The 25,971-nt window shown below is 37.5% G+C and overlaps 1 protein-coding gene across 1 annotated transcript in view; it reads left to right on the top strand.

Moving 5' to 3' along the window:
* Positions 1-25,971, top strand: part of Gnai1 (G protein subunit alpha i1) — an 86,529-nt gene that overhangs the window by 50,835 nt on the left and 9,723 nt on the right. The window contains exons 2-5 of the mRNA XM_045160224.1: positions 10,266-10,308; positions 10,392-10,533; positions 20,594-20,751; positions 23,933-24,061. Coding sequence (XP_045016159.1) covers positions 10,266-10,308; positions 10,392-10,533; positions 20,594-20,751; positions 23,933-24,061 — 472 coding nt within the window. The remainder of the gene's footprint in view (positions 1-10,265; positions 10,309-10,391; positions 10,534-20,593; positions 20,752-23,932; positions 24,062-25,971) is intronic.

Raw genomic sequence — 25,971 nt, forward strand, 5'->3', positions numbered from 1 at the left:
TACGCCATCTCTCCAGCCCTGGCTGAATTTTTTAACATAGTCTTAGATGCAGAGTGCTGTAATGTCCTGTCTGAGTTAATTGAATAGAAGCTGATAGGCATTTGGAACTTTATTTTTTATTTATTTATTCTTTGTGTGTGTGTGTGTGTGTGTGTGTGTGTGTGTGTGTGTGTGTGTGTGTAGTGCCTTGTGCAGAGATTTTCCGTAAAAAGCTAGGCATCTTAGGACAGTTATGAGAGGAAATGGAGATAATTGTGTTCATTTGCAGAGGGAAGTTTCCTCTTCACTAGTGGGATCAGAGTTACCTGTCAATAACAAAATGTCTTAAAGGTAACACCTAAAATATACAAAAAAAAAAACATACCTTTGATTTTATTTTAGTGTAAAACAAGTAAGAACACTGTTTTCCAGAGATCTTTATGTAGATCCAGGAATTTTTTTTTAATTTTTAATTTATTTATTTGAGAGCGACAGACACAGAGAGAAAGACAGATAGAGGGAGAGAGAGAGAATGGATGTGCCAGGGCTTCCAGCCACTGCAAACGAACTCCAGACGCGTGCGCCCCCTTGTGCATCTGGCTAATGTGGGACCTGGGGAACCGAGCCTTTTACCGGGGTCCTTAGGCTTCACAGGCAAGCGCTTAACCGCTAAGCCATCTCTCCAGCCCGATCCAGGCATTTTTGAAAGCATGATTCACTTATTAGATTTTAGACCCCCCCCCCCACATATCCAAAATGTACTTTTCTTTCAAGAGAGTGAGAGTATAAACACAAGCAATTGGAATGAAGTCATTCAAAATGTTAAAGTTTTTTCCCTGTCGAATTGCAATTTTCTCAACCTTACCTACTTTAATACAAGATTTTTTAAAAGTTACTTAATCCTCATTTCTTCTAAGGCAGTCAACTTAGTTTTCAAATGAAAACTATGTAGAAATACTGTATGTCTTAAATTTTGTATCTGTTGACTTGTATGCTATTTATTTGATCTTTTTAAAAAAAAAGACTGCTGGGACAGTGGGCAAGGGAAGAAAGGATAGATTTATGGACTGCAGTAGAGACTTCTGGTCATCCCTGAGTATCCACTGTCCCTTACTATCTAGATAATGTAATGTAACTGGTGACTAGGTTCTGGCCTCAGTGTTGTGAGTAGAATTAATGGCAACCTTTGCATTGTGCTTTCATAAGAAAAAGGCATTCCCTACATTGTCTATCCCACTCCTGGCCAGGCACATATAAAAGTGGAATTGCCTCATATCTGAGATTGAAGCCATCTCATGAAGATGGAAAAGCAAAAGTACAATATTCATGTCCCTTTCCAAATATGCTTAAAAACTCATTATGTATGTTTGAATAGTGAAGGTCACAAGACTTAATTCACATTATTGCTTGCATGTAGAAGGAAATTCTTGAATTTAGTCTAAAATCAGACCAATTCTTGCTACATAGGAAAAGCGACAAAATGTTCAAAAAATTGAAATTCCCCCTCCTTCTACCATATAGGGCCATGTCCCAACTCAGTGTCTGTCAGCTCAGTTAACGTAGACATTGACAATGAGAGGAGCATTGTTTGAGTAAAATGAACCCCGAGCTCTGCCCTCCCCCCTCCCCTGCTTAGACATGCCATGGGCCTTTTAAATGCCCAGATTGGAAGGGGACCCAATGTGGGAAAGAATGTAGGAGATTAATGGGGGCAACGATAATCATGTAACTTTTGAGAATAACAATAACTTGCTATGACTACAGTTTCATATTTATGTGCATGCGTGATGAGATAGGAAGGTGAGTAGATGAAAATGACTTTAAAAAGACTGATTTTGGGCTGGAGAGATAGCTTAGTGGTTAAGCACTTGACTGTGAAGCCTAAGGACCCCGGTTCGAGGCTCGGTTCCCCAGGTCCCACGTTAGCCAGATGCACAAGGGGGCACATGCGTCTGGAGTTCATTAGCAGTGGCTGGAAGCCCTGGCGTGCCCATTCTCTCTCTCTTCCTCCATCTGTCTTTCTCTCTATGTCTGTCGGTCTCAAATAAATAAATAAATAATGAACAAAAAAAATTTAAAAAAAAGAATGATTTTATTCAACTTTCATTATGGGAGAGATGCCACTGATTTTTTCTAAATAAATTACATAGTTTTGATTCAGTCTTATGTGCAGTACAAAAATTCAGAAAACACATTATTTCAGTGTATTGTTATGTAGGTTTCTTATTGCAAATATATGTGTGTGTGTATGTATAGTTTAAAATTTTTATGATTGCTTGTTTTTTCTCAGTGAGTACTTTAAAAAATTTTTTTGTTTATTTTTATTTATTTGAGAGCGACAGACACAGAGAGAAAGAGACATATTGAGAGAGAAAGAATGAGCATGCCAGAGCCTCCAGCCACTGCACACGAACTCCAGACACGTGTGCCCCCTTGTACATCTGGCTCACATGGGTTCTGGGGAATTTAGCCTTGAACCGGGGTCCTTAGGCTTAACAGGCAAGTGGTTAACTGCTAAGCCATCCCTCCAGCCCTCAGTGTTTTTTGTGAGTTGTGCTATTTGTTCTTTTAGAATACTACTCCTAGTATTTAGAGTAGTACCTGGCATACAGTAGCTACTGTATAAATATTTGCTACATGGTTGAACTTATTTGGAGTCCTTAGAAAGCAAGTGATTACTATTATTATTGCAGGATTCTTTATCAACTCCTATACCTTGTTAATATTGGTATTTTTTGCTATCAGTTGATGTCATAGCAAAGAAATCCATGTTTTGATGTTCACTGATTATAAATATTTCTCTGTTTTGTAGTTTGTCTTTCCCTTTACATGCATAGGTTTTGGCAAACTTAAAAAAGCATTATTAAAGCACTAGTCAAAGGAACTGTTTGTCTCATCCATACTGAAATCTAAGCTTAAGTAATGTCGGGGTGTTCTGCCTCACAGTCATTCAGAGACCCAAGCTTCTGCCTTGTCTTTGCTCTACTGTCTTCTGAACACTGTCTTACACATGTGGTAGAACAAGTCCATAAGCATATCTCTTATATATAGGGGCAGGAAAGAGAAGGCACATGACTGTATTTCTTTCACACACAGTTGGTAAGACTTTGATGAGCATAGTAGCAATGTGGATTATTCTAGATAGACATGCTCTCATATTTTTGCATGTTTAATATCATTTTGCTGGCATCAAATTCAGGGACTACTCCAGCATGGAAGGAAAGTACTCTGCACTAAGCTCTGCATTCCCACCTCCTCAGCTACTATTTATTTTTATTTTAGTTTTTGTTATTTATATATTTGCAAGCTGGTAAAGACAGAGAGTGCAGACAGTAAGAGACAGAGAATGAGCATGCCAGGCCTTTACCCACTGCAATCAAACTTCAGATTGATGCTCCCCTTTGATTATCTGGCTTTACATGGGTACTGGGGAATCAAACCCTGGTCGTTAAGCTTTGCATGCAAGTGCCTTAACTGCTGTACCATCTCTCCAGCCCCTCAGCCACTACTCTTAGTACAAAGAAAGGAGAGGACCTTTCTGAGTTTACCATCATAAGCTTCCATCACACAGAATTCTCCCATAGTTCATATATTCTCTATGAAATGCTTCTTCCCCTTCTAGCCAGTAAACTAATGTCTATTGAGCTGCTGGTGTGCTAAGTATAGCAGTATGTTCTGAGAATACAGTGATGCAAAACATGGGCTGTTTCTTCTGAGGTTGTAGTCAGTTGTGTGATGATAAAATTATAAGTGTTGAGTGACCCATGAATATGGAGGAGAAAGTCTGGGATGCTATTTTCAAAATTACATGTCTATAAGATATTGGTGCCAGGCGTGGTGGCACACACTTTTAATCCCAGCACTAGGGAGGCAGAGGTAGGAGGATTGCCATGAGTTCAAGGCCACCCTGAGATGACAGAGTTAATTCCAGGTCAGCCTGGACCATAGTGAGACCCTACCTTGAAAACAAAAAACAAAACAAAACAAAAGATATTGGTTACCTTTTCTATCATAGTATTTATTAATACTAGTATATACTGTCTTTCAATGTACATTCTTTTTTTTTAAACCATGTAGCTACATTCATTCAGTTCTGGATGCTAAAGCTCTGAAATTAAGGTGTCCGTAGGGTTGGTTCTATTGTTTTTATAAGCATATACTATCTACATACAATGAAGTAGAGATGCAGATGTATATTCACAATGTTGAATTTTATATTTTAACATATGCTTGTGTTAATGGTTAAATTCAGCTAATTAACATTTCTGTCACCTTATACCACTTTTACATACTCTATTTTCATATTGAAGACATTTAAGATCTCTCAGCAGACGTCACACATACATCTTCACCATATTTTTGTTATCTACTTACCTGTCTACAAAGTGATGATATATATGGACCGCTGTAGAAAGGCTGCATCAGACATGTGCATAGCTCATGGGCATGCTGATTTTGCTTCTTCTGTCTGCACTCTTCATTGTGACAGTATGACATTTGTCTTAGGCATGGATGGTTTGACAAATAGTTTTATGATTGGAGAAAGTGAATATTTAGATATTTGTGTTTATGGTAATCAAATTATTTTTACATATTAGAATGCCATGCATTTTACATGGTATCTTCTTGTAGTTAAATATAAATGATTATAGATTATTCATTTTGGAGAATTGTAACTAAAAGCAAAATCTCTCAACTCATTAAACCAAAGTATACTGTGCTGCATATCCTAAGCAGTCTGCTGTAAGATTGTAAAGACAGAAAATGGTTTCGCACCTTACCAACCAGGCTGATGCTGTTGATGACATGCAAGTTCAAAAGATGAGTAGTGGCTGAGTCCTTAGGTAGTAGGACTCCTCCACAGACCCTCTTCTCACACATAGTCCATCCGAACTGTACTGTGGGCATTGGAATGACCATCCACGTTAGCCAGGTAGCCCTACCTAGAGGAGAAATAAACTTGACTCAAGATGTTAGGCTTGAGGAGGAATTAGGCTCCTCCCCTCTCACAGAGTAGCGTTAGGGGCATATCACCTGGATGTCTGCTTTTCAGAAACATAATTTCCATTTCTTGAGGAAGACATTCCAGTCATCAGACTGGCAAAGGGCCTCTTTAGTTTTCTAAAGAATATTTAGACATTGCAAAGAGAAGCAGATCACTTCCAACAATTTTTCTAGTATAAATGCTGTAAGGAAAAGAAGGGTGGGAAATCTTTCCTCCTTACTTTTAACAGGGAGGCAGACATCTTCATATTTAATTTATGTTTGCCCTTACTCTATTTTTGTTTATTGGAAATGAAACTTCTTTATCTTGTTAATATTACTGTACCAATTTGAAACAGAAGTGACTTAAATGTACCTGCAGTTGACATTCATTCCATTGTATTTTGAATTTTAATTTAGTTTTACTGAAGGTAAACATTTAACATTCTTAAATTTTAGATGATTAGGATTTCTTTTTTTTTTTTAAATTTTTATTTATTTCAGAGTGACAGACACAGAGAGAAAGACAGATAGAGGGAGAGAGAGAGAATGGGCGCGCCAGGGCTTCCAGCCTCTGCAAATGAACTCCAGACGCATGCACCCCCTTGTGCATCTGGCTAACGTGGGGCCTGGGGAACCGAGCCTCGAACCGGGGTCCTTAGGCTTCACAGGCAAACGCTTAACCGCTAAGCCATCTCCCCAGCCCGATTAGGATTTCTTAAAAGGACAGTAGTCATTTCAGGCATTTAAGACATGGTTACTTGACAAAATCACCATACTAACAGCTGAGCTGTTTGTGCTACTGGACCGTCCATAACCAGGAAATAAGCACTGTAAACATAACCTTAAGCAGAAAATTGGACAGGATTATTCTTCTAAGGTCACAGGTATTTTTGTTGGTTTCTAAAACTTTTCCATTATTAAAATTTTCAACATTTGGAATGGAGAGATGGATTAGTGGTTAAGGTGCTTGCCTGCAAAGCCTTAGGACCCATGTTCGACTCTCCAGATCCCGTGTAAGCCAGACACACAAAAGGTGAGGCTAGCACAAGGTCTCACATGCCCACTAATAGACACAAGCATCTGGAATTTGATTGCAGTGATTGAGACCCTGGGCACTAATTCTGTCTCTCCCTCTCTCTCTTGCTCTCTCTAAAGTAAAATAAAAAAAAAAAAATCAGTATTTTCTATATAGCCATCTACCAAAAGAAAGGGCAGAGACATGTATTTGCTTATTTACATAGTGTTAAATTCCATTTTTCTGGTCAAGGAGTTAAGAATCTAGCCAGTAGTGGTTCTTGTCTTTGGCCTTACATGTTTTCAGGTTCTCCACTGGATTGACTTTACACACTTCTCTTTTAGAGGTCCCATTAGTAGGATGTTGTTCTTGCCTTTGGGTCTCCCTAGTACAGTGCCTTCTCCACATGTCTGTTGCCCCTTTGCTCTGCCAGCATTTGTTTCTGCAGTCATGCTTTGCTAAACTCCACTTCACACACATGCTGTGCTCCGTGTGTGCTCTTAGAGATGCAGTTTTCCATCAGCCACATCTTAAAAAGAGGCCTGAGGGAGGACTCCCTCTGTGTGCAGCTTTTAGCTTCATATCCTTAGGCCCGCTACAACCCATAACCATATGCACAGGTCCTTCACCCTCCTCACTATCCGCTGAAGCCGTATTTCACTGTGACCAGCTTGTTGAATGTTACTTCACCTACTGTCACCTTGACCTGACTTACCCTGTGATCAGAATGCTCACACTTTGATTTTTGTCTGACCAGCATATGCTGCACGTGGATGTTTTTATTTCTCCTTGCAGCTGCAGTTGGTAAATGGGGAATATTTTATATTTCTGAATGTAAGTGAGAAGTAATAGCTGCCTGGCTTATACTTCTGGGAAAATGTGGCCCCCCCCCCCCACTTCTTTTTGTTTGCCTGTTCCCTATTTATGAGCCCTGTGTGGGTTTTGTTTTTGTTAGTTTGATTTTTAATCTTGCTTCCAGACAACCTCTGGAAGGAGACTGTTTTGACCCAGCTTTAGAGAACAACATTTAACTCTTCCATCTATGCTGTAAGGGGAAAGAACATCAGTATTTAGAAAGTTGAAGCCTTTGCCATATGGCATCAGTATTTTATTTACTTATTTTGCTAAATCTCTGTGTGGAAGTGAAAACTAATTACATAAATTGCTAAGATATTTCCAGGTCTTTGCCTCTCAAGTACCTCATCACTGGTAAAGAAAATGGAAATCAGGACAACTGTCTCTGGTCTATAATGTTAAACAGATTTCAGGACTTTTTGAACCACAAGACATAGTCCCCATACTCATTGCAAAATTAACTAAGTGTTTCATATCACTGTTTTATTTTAAGGGTCAAAAATGAATTAAAATATAAAGATAGCAACATCATAAAGTTTTTCTTTTTCTTAAAGTTTAAAAATTCTAATGTTTGCATATGTAGCGCCATTCAGGTCAGTATGACTCTTTTTATCTGATTTTCTCCTTGCATGACTCTCAAACTCAAATGGCTCATATCACTTAACCTTTCTCTGGCTTTGGAGTTGTCGGCTGACAGCATAGACCGTGGAAAGCTAATCAACAAAGCTTTCCACGCTTGGGGTAGTCACCCCTTGTTTAGCATGTTCTGTCACAGCATGGCAGCTCTCACTCTACATGGAGTATTCTAGAAATTCAGAATGTCCTCTTATATATGGTAGTCTTCGATGCCCACCCCAACTGCCTATCCCTATGTTACCTAGGTTTACTGCCTCTGCATTGTAGAAATGTGTTAGCCATAATGCTTGGCATTGTGCGATTCACTAAGCCTAGCACAGTGTTGTTGATTAAGAAATAATGGGCTGTTTTTTAAAAATTGTTTTTATTGGCAGTTGCCCCAAAAGATTTCAAAGTGTGTCTATAAATGAAGAATACCCTGTTGTTTGTTCAGTGCTGGATTTTCTACTTAATGTGAGGGTATCTTGTGTAGCCCTTTCTTGAATATCAAATCACCAGTAAAGCTTTCATCCTAGATCATTCAAATAGACTATTTGACTCCAACCTCTGCTGAGATATCTTGTAGGATGTTCATGTGTACGTGTGTGTCTTTGTGTGTATCTGCAAAGGGAAAAGCCAAAAGGAATAATTAAGCCTAGATGTTTCACATCTAACTATGAATCATAAATAACTTAAAGAAGATTAACTACATTTCTAGTTGGTTGCCTGTGTTTGTAGCAAAATATAGCTGCTGAGAATTCAAGTAAAAATATAAACAAGAGAGGCAGTGGGAATCATCTGGAGCATCAGGAGGAGTTGACAAAAGGAGATAAATGTGATGGTTAATAGAGGATCACCAGTGTGGTAAGGGGAAGAACAATGGCATTGTGAAGATTTGGGGTGTGATCAGCGGTTTGTGGTCTTCAAAATTGCTGAGTCTACAGCACTGCATGAATACCCTCATGAAAATGGGAAAACAAGGTCCAATTAATGACAGCCCAGGCTCTACTCTCACGCAGTACTCAATTTCTTCTGAGTATGTGGTCATGGCCAAAGAAAACATGAAAAGATTGGTATGTGCTCAGATACTCTCAGTTAAGAAATCAAGAAATAGATGATTGATGTCATTCACTATGAACAGGGCAGCTACTCTGAAAGGGGAAGGACATCAAAGAGGTTGTTCCCTAGATAAGGATGGTGTAATGCTGGAACTCTGCATAGATAAGGCTAAAGGAGACATTTGAAAATCTTGGGTTTCTGATGTTTCAAGGGAAGATGGGAACACTCTGTCAGAAGAGTTACATTTTGTGTAGTAATTCATGTTGGCCGTATTTTGTTCAGTCATGGTGATTGTACATACATTGCATAGAAACAGTTTTGTTAATATTTACTATTGAAAATTTCTTCATGTGACTTGTTGATTATCAAAAGAGCCAAAAGTGAAGGTTAAGATATTGGCTGAGCAGTTAAAATATCTTCCAATGAAGAGCAAAATCTTGAAAAAACTAATTTATAGTTGTTGTAGTTACCTGTGCATTGTTGGCACAAAGCACCTGACCAAAAGCAGCTTTTGGGAGGACAGGGTTTATTTTGGCTTATAGATTCGAGCTCTATGATGGCTGGGAAAACTTAGCATGAGCAGAAGGTGGACATCACCTCCTGGACAAGAGCTGGTGGACAAGCAGCAGGAGAGTGTTTCAAACACTGGCAAGGGGATCTGGCTATAACACCTATAATTCCTCTCCCAGCAACACACTAACTGGGGATCAAGTATTCTGAACATATACTTTTATAGGGAACACCTGAATCAAATCAGCACAGTAATGCTTCAGTGTGCAATAGGAGATTGAGTTAAATTTTAACTTTTTGTTTGTTTGTTTTTGTTTTTCAAGGTAGGGTCTCACTCTGGCCCAGGCTGACCTGGAATTCAATATGTAGTCTCAGGGTGGTCTCGAACTCATGGTGATACTCTAAATTTTCACTTTTAATATTTATTTTTGTTTTTTGAGATAAAAGTTTCACTGGTTGGCCTAAAAGTTACTATATAGTCCAGGCTAACCTCTAACTCATGGCAATCCTTCTATCTCAGCCTCTCTACTGCTGTGATTACAGGAGTGAACCACTACTCCCAACTGAAGATTAAATGTTTTAATGCTTTAGACAGTATACACCTGAGGTGGAAGCATTTTTTTCAGTTGAATTTATTGAAATTAAGTATTGTAACATTATATACAAATGGAATTTTTCAGGGTTTGGAAATCAATAGTTTTCGGTTTTAAGTTTATGGTAAGTTTTATTGGATAATGTTGACATGTTTTATATATATAGTGAAAAATTCACATATCCCTCCTTTTACATAATTACCCTTTTTTTTCCCTGTGCCCAAAATCTACTCATTTACCAAGAATCTTGAATACAGGGCTGGAGTTCATTGGCAGAGTACTTGCCTTGCATTTGTGTGGCCTTAGGATTGATTCTTCATTGCAAGAAGAAAGGGAAAGGGAAAGAGAAAGGTAAAGGGGAAAAGAAACAGGAAAGGAAAAAGGGGGGAAAGAGAAAGGAGGAAGTAGAAGGAAGGATTAGGTAGAAGGAGAAAGGTTAGTCCTAAGAAGAACACATTATTGTGAGCTGCAGTACTCTGTTTGTACATTTGGTTCTTATACCTTTTCACCCTTCATGTTTTCTTTGCTGTGTCTCTTTTGTAAGAGCTTGTATGTGTGTGTGGGCGCGCATGCACACATGTGCACATGCGGTTGGGACGTAGATATACTTATGTGCTAATGTTGAAATTAGAAACCTGTATTTTATTTTCTAGGTGCTGGTGAATCTGGGAAAAGCACAATTGTGAAGCAGATGAAGTAAGTAGAGTTTAAACATTTAGTGTGATTTTTGTCTATGTGTATCTTTCTGTCACATGAACTGTCTTCTTTCATCTTTTTAGAATTATCCATGAAGCGGGGTATTCAGAAGAGGAGTGTAAGCAGTATAAAGCAGTGGTGTACAGCAACACCATCCAGTCCATCATTGCTATCATTAGGGCCATGGGGAGGTTGAAGATTGACTTTGGTGACTCAGCTCGGGCGGTAAGTCATCAGATTTGTGGAATAGGCCTGATGAATTACTCATGTGACAATACCACAACTGCATAACATAGGTGGGTCAGTTATCAGGAACATTCTGTACAAAGAGTCGAGGTTGGATGTGAGTCACGAGTCTTGGAACTAAGTGAAAGACAATCTAGAGAAGTATCATTTCCTCTCTTTTGCTGTGCGTTCACTAACCACTCACCAATTCAGCAATCACTGCAGGATTTTCTGCATAACTTGGGGTGCTGTTCACTTTTCATCACTGACAAAATATCCTGGTAAAAGCAGTTAAAGGTGGAAAGATGTATGTTGGCTCCCAGTTTAAGAGGCCTCAGTCAGCTAATAATAATTATTGTTAGCTAACTCCATCACTATGGCAGAGGTGAGGCTGAAACGTGGAGGGTCTGATGGACAGGAGAAAGAGAAAGAAAGGGGCTGTAGGCAAGGTAGACCCTTCAAAGACAAATGCCCAGTGACCTACTTCCTCTGTTTAGGCCTCTCCTAACTGCTCACTCATCTTTTAATTTATCATCAATTTGATCCAGTCACCTCTCAATCATGCCACCAGTGGGGGACCAGCTATCAACACATGGGCCTTTGGGGTCATTATGTATCTAAATCATAGCATTTGGGCTTTTGTGTTCTTCAGCTTGTTGCTGTAACAAAATGCTTGAGATAAATAGCTTAAAATAGGAATAGTTTTTTGGCTCAGTTTTAAAGGTTTGAGTATATGATACTTAGAAGGCCACGGCAGGAGAATTACCACAAGTTTTAGGCCAACTTTGGGCCACATATTAAGTACCGGGCCAGCGAGGATTACAGAGCAAGACCCTATCACAAAAATAAATAAATAAATAAAACATTGTAAGTTGTAAAATGAAATTATCTAATTATTCATATTGTACTGAACAGACTAAAATGACAACCTAATCTTGAATGGTAAAAACAGTTATGAAAGATTGCTCCTCTTTAGAACAGGAAGATATTTACTCTTAAAAAAAATACAGAACTTCACAGCCAAACAGGACTTGGAGACAGGCTAGCTGGTGCTAAAGAAATTGGCAGCCATAGAACCCCTTGTGGTTATCACGGCTCTGTGTGGGGCTTCCTCTGACCAGTAACATGTTTTGATTGGAAGTACCTCTGCTCCAATCCATAAGCCACTTTATATCCCTTCTCTTCAACTTCTGTTTGATTGCTTAACCTATATGTTTCGAGTTTATCATTTGCGATTTGTTCATACCCAACCAGAGACTTTTAACTGAACCCTCACTTAGCTGTTAATATTTCTTTTTTTTTTTAATTTTTTTAAATTTATTTATTTATTTGAGAGTGACAGACACAGAGAGAAGGACAGATAGAGGGAGAGAGAGAGAATGGGCGCGCCAGGGCTTCCAGCCTCTGCAAACGAACTCCAGACGCGTGCGCCCCCTTGTGCATCTGGCTAATGTGGGACCTGGGGAACTGAGCCTTGAACCGGGGTCCTTAGGCTTCACAGGCAAGCGTTTAACCGCTAAGCCATCTCTCCAGCCCTGTTAATATTTCTTGTACAAAGTTGTTATCTTAATTTTCTGTCATTGCTTGTTTCATGGTTGCTTTGTGTTTCTGTGAATCTGATGTGTCTGTGAGCTATTTCCCTACTAATACTGTGAGACTCTGTCCTAGTGTCTGTTAGGTTTATCTTTTAATGCTTAGCATGAAAGCAACAAAATTAAATATACCTCAAAAACCAGTAAAATAAATGTTAACTTGTTTGTGAGGAACTTTAATTTTTCTTAGTTAATTAGGCCCCAATAATGTGTTCAGTTTTTCTGTTTAAACAAAATTCCCAAGCTTAGTATGATTAAAATGTCTACATAGATTTCAAGATCCTTTTAAAAATAAAAGTTTCATTGTGCATATTTGAGTTTTAAAACATATTATGGGCTGAGTATAGATAGTAAAATGTCTACTGTTAGTGAAACTAATCATATCTATATAGTCATAGTCTCCTTTTTTCCTGTTTGAGGAGCTGTTACAATCTTATTTAATAAAAATCCCTAACTTTTTAAATCATAGTCCTCTTGTTATTAAAAAGGTGAGAGATAGCAAGTGTTCATGAAGCTGGAGAGAACAAGAAACTCCAATACACTGTGGGTAAGAATGTGGAAAAACAGTATAGAGATTCCCAGAGAAATTAAAAATAGAGCTGTCATATCACCTAGCAATCCCTTTTCTGGACATAAGTTTTAAAGAGCTGAAATCATCACCTCACAAAAGACATCCACACTCCCATGTTGGATGGTTTAGTATTCACAATGGTCAGACAGGGAAACAATTTATCTGTCAGTGGATGAATGGATTAGGAAAATCTGGCACATGGGCACATTAACACATGCACACCCTGGAATACTATTCAGCCTTAAAAAAAAATATCCTACGGGGTCTGTGGAGATGGATCAGTGGGTAAAAGCATGAGAACCTGAAGTTGTATCTCTAACACTCAGTAAATGCTGGACATGGTGGTGCATGCCTACAATCCCAGCACTGGAGAGAGAGAGACAGAATTCCTGGGTGGCTGGAATGGCTAGTTGGATATAAACAAATTGTTGAGCTCAAGGTTTAGGGAGAGACATTATATCACAAAGTAGATGGAGAGCACTGGAGAAAGATACCTGACATTAGCCTCTGGCCTCCACATGGTTGTATCCATATGTATGTGTGTATAGAAAGAATATCCTTCCTACTACTAGTTTCAACACGTATAACACTGGAGAAGATCATGCAGTAGGAAATATCACTACATATAGAATCAAAAATGCAAGGTCAGGTATACAAAAAGAAACCAAAACAATAGTTACCAGGGGTCCATGGATAGGGTGGAATGAAATGAAGATGTATAAGCCAAAGGATACAAAGTAGCAGATAAAGAGGATGAAGAAATCTTGAGATCAAATATACAATTTGAAGACTATGGACAAGATCATCTTAAATAATGTATTTATCAGTTATTAATTCTATTCAAAGTACTTGTTAAATGGATAAATGATAAATGTACAAATTACAGAGTGAATGAATAGTAGATAAAGGAAAATATTCTGAATATAATGTAATCTTTTAGGAAAGAAAATTTGAGAAGAATGGTATGAATTATTAAAAATTATCTTGAAATCTTGGAAATGTTAATAGCTCTAAGCTATTAAGTCTTTCTTTAAAGGGACTGCACAGAAGGAATCCACACTTAGATTAAGGAGAAAAAGTGAACAGAAATTCTACTTTGAACAGATTTCAATTATGGTAGTTGAAAGCTTGAAATTCACATATCCAAGCTGAGTCTGTTGCCTCAGACCTGAGTTCTAGCACTTTGAGAGACTAAGGCAAAGGATTTCTGTGAGTTTGAGGTCAGCCTATGTGTAGAGCAAAATCTCCTTCATTCTTTTTGTTTTTTTTTTTCAAGGTAGGGTCTCAGTCTAGCCCAGCTGACCTGGAATTCACTATGTAGTCTCAGAGTGGCCTCAAACTCAAAGCAATCATCCTGCCTCTGCCTCCCTAGTGCTGGGATTAAAAGGCATGTACCACCACACCTGGCGAAGAGTAAAATCTTCTCTTAAAAAAAAACAATGTTTATCACATACCTGGCACTCTGAATTCAGATCTTATAGTGGCTGCAAGACTGAACAGTTTGTAGCCTGTATTTTGGGACATATTAAAGGCACAATGCAAGCAGCTTTATAAGAAGTCATTTGGTTTTCATGTTTTTCTATGAAGGAATGCTATTATTCTCTTTCTAAGTTACATTTTGACAAATTTTATATGTGCATATAATACATATTGATCATATTCACTCCCATTTTTTTCTCTTGCCCTTTCCCATTAAACCCCTTCTTTCCAACGAGGGTCCGTCTCTCAGCTGTTGTTTATGTCTTGTGTGTATGTGTGTGTCCCATTGAGTTTAATTACGGTTGCTTGCATGACAGTGGGTGGAGGGTTATATACTGGAGCAAGGGCAATTTACCAGTCACTATCTTATTGAAATGGATGTTTTTGTCAACAACCATTGAATGCAAGTAACTCCTAGGCGTGCAGTGGAGCTCATGAGTCCCCCTCCTCCATTGACAGATTATTGACGGGCCCAGTCTTTTGCAGGTCTTGCACAGGTGTACGCAGCTACTGTGAGTGTATGAGTGTATGACCATGGCATACCCACAAAGGACAGCATTTCAAACCATTTCTCCTTTCTGCCTCTTTCATTCTTTGTAATCCTTCTTTACTTATGTAATTTTATGCTTTACCAAAAACTTCAAACAAACAACAACAACAAAAGATAATTTGGGGGCTGGAGAGATGGCTTAGCAGGTAATTCGTTTGCCTGCAAAACCAAAGGACCTCTGTTCAATTCCCCATGACCCACGTAACCCACATGCCCAAGGTGGCACATACATCTGAAGTTCATTTGCAGTGGCTAGAGGCTCTGGTGCACCCTCCCTTTCTCTCTCTCTCCCTCTCTTTCTCTCTCTTTCTTTCTTTTGCTCTTGCTCTCCCCCTCTTTCCCTCTCTTGCTTTCTCAAATAAATAAAATTTAAAAAGTAAAAGATAAATAAAATAAAAAGATAATTTGGGCTTAGTTTCAGAAATTAATAGAATTTACAACTTTCTGTATTAATTTCTTCTGTTAATTGATTTTCTCTTATATAATGTATTAGTGCTTGGAATTCTTTCTGGCTGGTCTGCATTGAACCCAGACTGTTCTATTTATTAAAATCTTTTAATTTCTGGTAATTCCAGCTCTCCAGATCTCTTTTTCAAAATGTCCCTAAGGTGTTTTGTTTCCATTATTTCCCAGGTGATTATTTGAGTGATTTATAAGAGTTGTTTGGTTTATGTTAGAGCATAAGATGAAGAGGTTTTTATTTTATAATGCTTTGATGCTGAGAAATTCCTATATATAAATGATACTAATATTTGAAATGTACTATATGCTTCTAAGAAGGGTAGTATGATTTCTTAGCTCAGTGCACTTTTATTATATATTTCTTCATCTCTGCTGACAGTAGGTTCTAATATCTATACAGGTTACAGATTATACAAATGTCTCTATTTATTGATTTTGTTAAACTTAATGTGTATTTATAATTGCAAATATACATAAAAGTTACTTTTGTGGGATTTTGTGTTTATTGGTACTTCTTTTTTAAAAAAAATATTTATTTATTTATTTGAGAGCAACAGACACAGAGAGAAAGACAAGATAGAGGGCGAGAGAGAGAATGGGCGCGCCAGGGCTTCCAGCCTCTGCAAACGAACTCCAGACGCGTGCGCCCCCTTGTGCATCTGGCTAACGTGGGACCTGGGGAACCGAGCCTCGAACCGGGGTCCTTAGGCTTCACAGGCAAGCTCTTAACCACTAAGCCATCTCTCCAGCCCTATTGGTACTTCTTAATATAATGCAACCTATGCTTCATGTGATACTACAGTTTAGTCAAAATTTTTTGCTGTCTGCAATGAAAAATTGACGTAGATTATTTTATTTGCAAGCTTTCTCTTCATTTTAAATAGTCTTATAGGGGACAATATAAACAATGTACATTTTCTTGCCTAAAGTCATGTTTACTTTTAATGTTAGAGACAAATGTGTTTCGCTTTCATATTTCTTCAAGCAACCCTTCAACATCTACAGTTGGCATTATAAGCAATAGAGTAAATTCCTTAAAGATGCACTAACTTTGGTAAGAGTAATGCAGTTTCCTCAGATTCATAGATGTAGTAATACATGCTGTAGACATGTGGTAGGGTGAACATATGATGATACACAGTTTAAACTCTCATTGGCCAATTCTATTAATGCATAACCATTGAAAGAAAGGATGTCTATCATGACATCAGCATATTATTACTCTTATGGCTCCAATTCAAAGATACCACTATTTTTAGAACATATTTATCATGTCATTTACTCTGTATTTTTTTAATTTATTTATTTATTTATTTATTTATTTATTTATTTATTTATTTATTTATTTATTTATTTGAGGTAGGGTCTCACCCTAGCTCAGGCTGACCTGGAATACACTATGTAGTCTCAGGGTGGCCTCGAACTCTCGGCGATCCTCCTATCTCTGCCTCCCGAGTGCTGGGATCAAAGGCATGAACCACCATGCCTGGCTTCATTTACTCTGTATTTTAGAAGCACTTTGGATGTTTTCTCATATTTAAATTATATCTGCTGTATTATAATTAGTCATGTCGTTATGTTTCCCCTCAGGTTCTCAGTATTTAAGGTTGCTTTGATAAACTATTCCTGATTTTGAATTGAAACCTGATAGCTTTGGCCTTAGGAATGCACCATTTTCTGCTGTGTGCACAGCAGGCTTTTATGATCCTTCATATTTCAGAAGAGTCCCATGATGGACTCTCAATCTTTTCTTCCCTCTGCTGGGTATACTTTTGTGCGTTCTGTTAGTGGGTGAGAGTTTCATATAAAATGAACACTATTAAGTAAGCATATATATGCTAGGTGTTCCCTGGCCACCACTGGAGAAACCTGCTATTTGTCCCTAACAGAATACCATACAGTGACCCCTTCCCTGCTTCCCAAAGCAAACATTTGTATGAACTGCAGTTTACACTCTCAAGTCATCTTCACACATTTTAACTTTGCTATATCCATTTCTTTTCCTTGCTAATCTAACATAATTACCTTTCAGATAATTTGTTCTATCTTTTGGGAGGCAGCTTATTGGGAAATTACTAGGGACTAAATTTGGTCTTACTCTGAGCTATACTCTAAAGCCCCTCCTTTTTAACATCATCAGAGGCCCCATGAACTGCTTCACTGATTAGCTTCCAGGCATCAGTGATCACTGTCCTTTCTGCCTTCTACATGTTTCAGACATTGCTAGCTTATATGATGGCTAGTGACTGGCTGTGGAACTTTAAGCTTAACCCATCTTAGTCTTGTATTCTTTTTGTTCAAACAGAAGAATGGAAATCCTACAGTATCTTATGCTCACATTATGTGCCCCAAAGCAAATCTAAATGTACAACTAATGACATGCAAATGGATTTCCCAGAGATAGGGTCTTAAAAGTAGTTCAAGCTGGAACTAACTTCATTCTGTAGCCCTAGAACTTGCGATCCTCCTGTCTCAGCCTCTCAAGTGCTAGATTGCCAGTGTGTTCCAATGCACCCTGCCAGACTTCCAATTAATTTTTAATAATAAGCTCTTTTACATTTTGTGAAGAATAGACTTTTTTAAAGTGAATTTTATTGTATATATTTGAGGTTTACAGTTTGAAGTCATGAGATACCTATGGATGATAAAATAGTTACATAAGTGAAACAAATTGACATATCCTTCATCACACATAATCACTTTTGTGTGTATGATAAGAACAGGTGAAAGTTCACTTAACAAAAATTTCTCCAGTAACATACAACTTCATTTATGGGAACTTTTGTTGTCCATTAGACCATTTACTTCTTTAGGCTACCTTTTTTTCTTTGTGTTTTTTGGACTACATTTCCTGTTTCTTCTTGTCCTAGCCCCTGGAACCATTGTTTAATTTTCTATCTGTAAATTTTACCACTTTTAAATACTAAAAACATTATACCAGGGGAAATAAATCAGACACAGAAAGAAAAAAATACTTTATGATCTCACTTATATGTGGCTTCTAAAAAATAGAAGAGAGTTTTGAATGCCATAGACATTACAGTTTAAAAATACACCTTTGAAAGTCCCTCTGCCTTTTCTTTAGGACATGTTCCTAGAAAGTGTGAAAACACTGGGATCTGATGACCCATCCTGGAATTAATTGTAAATGAATATATCATAACAGAATTTTATTTAAAAACCTACTTGAGTAAAATGTAAATTTCTGAATATAGAAATTGCTTGATATAGTTCAATAAATATAAGTGGCCAACACTTTTTATGCACAGATAATTATCTAGAAAGTGGTATGATTATGTATTAGAATTGGGCTAATGTTGCTAAGGATGACTTGAAACCATGATATGTGGGGTTTGCTAAGGATATAGTACATGAGGTACTTGCTTGTATGCATTATTTTTCTTGTGATTTACTGAAGAGGGAAACATATGCTTGAATAATATGTTCCCATGCTGAATGACTTCATTATTTTTCATGAGTTGCAGCTGAAAAGAAAATGTTTCACAAATGGGCATCAGGATGAGTTTATGTTACCAGCTAGTGCACTGTTAGCTTGCGTCATCACACACATCTTCCTTTCTACAGTTGGCATTATAAGCCATGGAGTAAAATGCAGTTTCCTCAGATTCATAAATGTAGTAATACAGTCTGAGCTATATAATCTCTGCCCCCTGCAAATGGAAAAAACTGGCAGAGTATATGCATAGAATCTTTATACATATTTCCTGTGTACTATAAATAATTTTTAGATTACTGATGATACCTAACTAGAAAGTAACTACTTGTTACACTGTAATTTTAGGGAATGATAACAAGAAAACAACTATACTACTTCAGAATGGATGTGATTTTTTTTAAAAAAATATCTCTAGTCTGAAGAATTGAGAGCAACTGTATTTTGGAAGAATGCTGTTAAAGAAGAGGGATTATCTGTCCAGTAGGCACATGCACATATCTCAAACTAAAGAGAACCTCTTTAAAGTAGTAACTTGTCATCTACCACCTCATTCCCTTCCTCCCTCCCTTCTACTACCTGAAGGCTATCATATGGAATATGCTAACGGGGATGGTAAATATTACCCATATGTGCTTTTAAATAGTAAAAGTATGGTTCTATTCTGAATTAAGATATCCTAAACTACCACCAGATTTTTAAGACTCAGCATGTATAGCATGCATATGAACTATCATCTCATAATAAGTGAAATTTACCTGGCTCTTTCTGTTTTCAGGTTTTTTTTTTTTTTGTTTGTATTTGTTTTTTAGTAGTTACTAGAAAATTAAATTTCATTCAGTGGCTGAGTTACAGATCTCTTTTTTTTTAAATTATTTATTTATTTATTTATTTGAGAGCGACAGACACAGAGAGAAAGACAGATAGAGGGATAGAGAGAGAATGGGTGCGCCAGGGCTTCCAGCCTCTGCAAACGAACACCAAACTCGAGCGCCCCCTTGTGCATCTGGCTAACGTGGGACCTGGGGAACCGAGCCTCAAACTGGGGTCCTTTGGCTTCACAGGCAAGCGCTTAACCGCTAAGCCCTCTCTCCAGCCCTACAGATCTCTTTTATATCACTGACTGGAAGTGGTTGATGACTAGTGGCTGAAAACTGTTTAATAGCCTCAGTACTTTAGCAAGACTGAGTTAACTTGCCCATAGGATTCTTTCTTTTAGAAAGTTTTTGCATGCCATCATTGCTTTTATCATGGATGTATCTATTCCAAAGTTGAGCTTATTTTTTCTGTGCCCTACTTATCAATCACCTGCTCCTGGCTGCTTGCTCGTCACTTTAAATATGTATTAGATGTGTAATGCCTTATATGTATGATATATAATATATATTATATTACATGATTAATGTGATTGTATTTCAAAGCTTCTAAGAATTCTGTGAGTCTGTTGTTGATTATTCCACATCAACTTACACCTTCTCTGAAAAAATCTGTTGATCATATTGGAATTTTGATGTTCAATAAATTCTTTCTTAAGCTAATTTTTAATGATGCCTTGCTTCTTAGATGAAAAACACTTGAGGTCTGAGGAGCAAGCCATAGGTTCTTCCTCTATTTTCTCTAAGATGAGTATCTTGTACAAAGTGAACTGTCAGTTGATGTTTAAGATGCCCTTCATACACTGCAACGTCAGTCATTGCTCCCAGTTTCTGGTGCCTCAATAGGTTCATTAATACTGCACATACTGCAAAGCCTTTACGTACGATTTTGTTCTTTTTTTTAAACCATTTTTTTTTGGGGGGGTGGGGATTTAGAGAAGGACCAGTTTATGACACTTGTATAAAAAATATAAAAGAAATTCACCATTACATTTTTTCCCTCTAATCTCACCTTTTGTGCTTTTAATCTAATTTTCTCCTTTTTCCTCTTTAAAAAACTGGTCTTTGGGTGTTCAGGATGATGCTCGCCAACTCTTTGTACTTGCTGGAGCTGCAGAAGAAGGCTTTATGACCGTAGAGCTCGCCGGGGTTATAAAGAGATTGTGGAAAGATAGTGGTGTTCAAGCCTGTTTCAACAGATCCCGAGAGTACCAGCTTAATGATTCTGCAGCATAGTAAGTAATCATAGCTTCAGAAGTGAACTATCAGAAATGATTATCTACAAGTCAGTTTTACTCCATAATTGGCTGACACATTCTTGTACAACTCAGGATATTTGGGGTGATAATATTTGAAAACTTTCTCTTTCTGGTATGTTTGTACATAGCAGTGCTTGGATTTCCTTTTTATTCATAGGTGTTGCTAGAGACTCATGTTTATGTAAATTCTTAATTGCATTATACAGATTAGGAATGTTTCCAATATATTTCCAAGAAAGTAACTGGCATTTTTAAGCATTCAGTCTGAATTTGAGCACATCTCTAGTTTACTTGATGCTGGCAAAAGGAAAGTAACTAATCCATGTTATTTTCATTATTCCGTTGGTGCTTAACAAAATTCCCTTGTTCAGTGACTGAACTTTAACTCAGACCTCTGAAAGAATGAAGCCTGATGATCCCAAGGTATTTTCTGACAGATAACTAAACTAAGTAAAATATCTGTCTCTCTGCTTGGAATGGCTGGGTGTACGCACCTTACCTCCAGGCTGCATTGGGGAAGAAGAATCTGCCCTACTTTTCTAGGTGTGGCCCCAGAAAGCTTCTGAAGCCAATTGTGATAAAACCTACCTCACTTTATGTTTGGTGACTTGCACAAAATGAAAGAAATACAAGTTTTTGTTTGTCTAATTTCACACGTCTCCTCATAAATGTCAGGTACTGCCTAGAGAACATTAGTTGGTCGTTGAAAAGAGTACTGTGTAAACTACTTTTCCATGCTTTTCTGTTTTGTTGATAGAATTATTGACTGTTAAAGATGAAAGTAATGATTAGATTAAAGATGAAAGGTTTTGGTAAATGAATACACTATGCCACAATGAAGAATCCAAACAGGGAGTGTGGAACAAGTATCTTCCTATATCACTTGTGGTCTGCCTTTTAGGATGAAGAATTTTATGGTACCATTGCCGTTTGGGTCTAGATTCGTGTTTCCTGAACTATCTGAATGTGCATTCTGTGTTACCTGTTAGATGTGAGTGAGTGAACATGCATGCCATTCATTGTGTCACACAGCAGTCTTTAGGCCCCGTATTGCTCAAGCTGTGTTTCCAACATTGCATATTTCCATAAACATGTGTTGTGTAGAGTTTATATATGCATGTGTAACAGATTCTTGTTGAATATGAGCCTGTCACTATAATTGCTCTCATACTTATGCAAAGCCAACCAAGTAGATCTTTGGCTCCCTATTTCAGGCCCTCATAATGCTACTTTTTCTTTGGATTTATACTCACTGAGGTCTTTGATTTATATTTATATTACAAGTATGTGATTTTTCTTCTTTCTGCCACTATCATGAAGTCTCTTTTTTTATAATGTTGCTCTACCTTGATAGGTAGCCATCACTCAATATGATCTGATTTCATAATGACTGAATTAATAACTCACATAGCTAGAAGAAAAATTGGAAAACTTTCTCGAAGAGTTAAGTCTGAAGCCTAATTGTTTGCTTTGCCACTTCTGGAAAATTCCAATGGCCATCAATTACAGTAAGGAGCTCAGCAGCAGACACTACTTTGAGAACTGAAGGGTGCTACTTGAGGACAGTAGATTAAGTCCTTTTCCATACGTACTTCCAGATCCATGCAGCTTCCTACATGCTCTAGACATACGTTGAGAGAAGTATGTGGTCTTGGATCCCGATGATTTCACTCTAGTGTTTCAAGCCTTGAAACTGTCTTTCACTGAAGGAAAGCCAACCTTTTTCTGCACAGTGCTCCATGGTAGCTTTGTTTGCAGAGCCTTCATGTGAAGTGGTGGCATTCTGCCAAGTTGCTCATTAGGACTCTCAGTTTCATTTGTGGTCATTGAAAACACTGAGAGTTTGTCACAATGCCTGTTAGTCTTTTTTTCTCCTATTGAAAAATAAGTGTATAAGCTTTTTTTTTTTGTAATGTGAGAACTGTAGTCTTAAATCAGAACATATCTGTAAGTATAAAAGCACATTTTAAATAAGAATAACCTACTATTTAATCTGGCCATGGGTTGTTTATTTAAGTCAGATTTTTTAAACAATAAATGTAACATTGCATATGTAATTTTAAAAGCACTGGAAGTCATATAAGCTAATAAGACTTTTTAAAAACTATACATGTAAGCATCCATGATACAAAAATCCAAAATCTGAAACTTTTCTACTTCTGGTACTTCAGATACCATGTACTTAACCTGGACAGGTAACAGGTTGTAGTTTTTGTATGTATTTTAGTGTCCATAACACATACATACATAGGCTGTGGTTTCTGTATATATATATGTATGTGTGTGTGTATGTGTGTGTGTATGTATGTATATATATATATATATATATATATATATATTATATAAATTTATTTTATTATTATTTATTTATTTATTTGAGAGCGACAGACACAGAGAGAAAGACAGATAGAGGGAAAAAGAGAGAATGGGTGCGCCAGGGCTTCCAGCCTCTGCAAACGAACTCCAGACACGTGTACCCCCTTGTGCATCTGGCTAATGTGGGACCTGGGGAACCGAGCCTCGAACCGGGTCCTTAGGCCTCACAGGCACTCGGGAGTCAGAGATAGAGGATTGCCATGAATTTGAGGCCACCCTGAGACTACATAGTGAATTCCAGGTCAGCCTGAGCTAGAGTGTGACCTTGAAAAACAAAACAAACAAAAAAATGGGGTAGAGAAGTGGCTCATCAGTTAAGGTGCTTGTCTACAAAGCCTAATGACCCAGTTCAATTCACTCCATTACACACATAACATCAGATGCACAGACTGGCTAATGTATCTGTAGTTTGTTTGCAACTGCTAGACCCCCCCCCCCCCATATGACTGTTTTCTCACTGTCCTCCTCTGCTTGAAAATAAATAAATAAATAAAATAAATATTTTTTTAGAAAAGGATTATAAGAAATAAACACATGATTAGTTTGGACAATTTTTTTTAAGCTCCTCTCACTTGAGTTACTGTTCCTGCAAAACAAGAGTACACATTAAAAAATGCTAAGTTGTTTTTTGTGGCTACAAACATGCAAACCTTTTCATTTGTTAGCTATTGTATCTAAACTTAAATTGATAGATTTACACTTGACAACTTGTGTGCATTGAAATATGTTTTAGATAATTTATTGGATATAGTTACCATTAACATGTTGTGCTACTTTTCAGCTATTTGAATGACTTGGACAGAATAGCTCAATCAAATTACATCCCAACTCAGCAAGATGTTCTCAGAACTAGAGTGAAAACTACAGGAATTGTTGAAACCCATTTTACTTTCAAAGACCTTCATTTTAAGTGAGTAGCTTCCAAAAATATGGCTTATATGTTGGCTTATAGAACCCATTGTTTGGGAAATAGAAGGTATAATAACCAAATGCTTTTAGGCTTCCACTCCCAGATCACCTACTGCTTGGTTTTAAATATCATTTGTTCCTTTCCAACATTCCAATCACTGACCACCTGGCTCAGCCAGCGTTTCCACACATGTGTATTGTTTCTCAGCATTTTATTCATCATTTTACTCTATGAATAGCTGTAGAATCAGCAAAGAGAGACTGGATATCTCATTTGAAGAGTGAGGCAGGATTAGGGTACTTTGACATCAGGATATTTTACTGAAACACAGCTTCCATTTTACATAATCCTTAGCCACTGTGCTGTTACATGATCATTTAAAAACACTGATTAAGCTGGTGGTGGTGGCATATGCTGGTAGGCTATTGCTGAAGAGGCAGAGGCAGGAAGATCAGGAGTTCGAGGCCAGCCTGGATTAAAAATACTGATTAACCCATTCTCTGCCCCCTCCCTCCCTCCCCCCTCCCCCCCTCAAATAAATAAATAAAAATAAGGTTTACAAAAGGGCTAGAGAGATGGCTTAGTGGTTAAGGCATTTGCCTGCAAAGTCAAAGGACCTCAATTCACTTCTCCAGGACCCACACAAGGCAGATGCACAAGGATGCGCATGCATCTGGAGTTTGTTTGTATTGGCTAGAGACCCTGGTGCGCCCATTCTCTCTCTCCCTCTCTCTGCCTCTTTCTCTCTCTTTCTGAAATAAATAAATAATAAAGTTTAAAAATACTGATTAAAATTTACCAATATTCCTTCACTGTTATGTGATTAGTTTCTATAACAAAGTTAGTCTGCTATTCCTTAAAAATGTTTTGAGAAAGACTACAGCTATAGTAGAACCTAACAGATAAGTTGATTCAAATTGAGCATACCCCACTTGCCACTACCGAAGATCTGATTAGAAAAGAAAGTTCAAATTCATTCTCTAGTGGTTAGTAGTCAGAAGTCTTCTTCATATAAAGGAGAATTTTTGTGTTGTTTAGATAAAAATTGGGAATTAAATATTTAAGATATTTCTGTTGTATATGTAGAACAATGAGTAGTGCTCTGTGCTTTCTCATGAAGTATGACATGAAAGTAATGAAAATGAGTGGTTATTCTAGTTATCCTCTTCATCTAGCGCTGTACTTGCTAACCAACTGTTGGGCATGGTCTGCTTATTGGTAATTGATTGTTTCCCAAAAGATGTCCCCAGATGTCACTTCAACTTCAACCTCTTATAGCTAATGTTTGGGAGCCACTGGCTTGCATGAAAAGTTCTGTCTTTATGACCAGTATAAGAAAGGTCATCACTTGTTTAAACTTTACATAAATTTAATTAATTAACATTATAACTAAAGTGCCTTCATTTTTAACATTCTCAAAACAGAATGGACAGCTCCGTACCTTAAAAAATAACAAAGTTAGTCTGCTATTCCTTAAAAATGTTTTAAAATATTCACTAGGCAGTTTATTAATTTAGTCATCAAATATTTCTGGAGTACTCTCTTCTCAGGATTGGGTGCTTAATCAAGAGAGACAGCATCTATGTCTTTATGTTCTTTGTGTGGCATTGGCCTTGGGGAGGATGAGATGAAAGAAACAGATATTTTGTATTGGGATTGTAATTGCTCCAGAGAAAAATAGTATTTATCGGGAAATACATGCATGGTAAAAGAATATATTCACTTCTTATGGCTGCCATAATAGATCAGCACACTGTGTGTGCATGAGCAGGAGAGGCTTATTACTTCTTGTTCTGGGGCCTGGAAGACAAACCTCAGTGTTTGGAGCCATACCGCCTCTGTAGGTGCTGTGGAAGAATACTATTTTCTGTTCCCAATCTGATGACGACTGCCAGTTTATGGCATGCCTT

This window comes from Jaculus jaculus, chromosome 10, assembly GCF_020740685.1.
Source record: "Jaculus jaculus isolate mJacJac1 chromosome 10, mJacJac1.mat.Y.cur, whole genome shotgun sequence".
NCBI lineage: Eukaryota > Metazoa > Chordata > Mammalia > Rodentia > Dipodidae > Jaculus > Jaculus jaculus.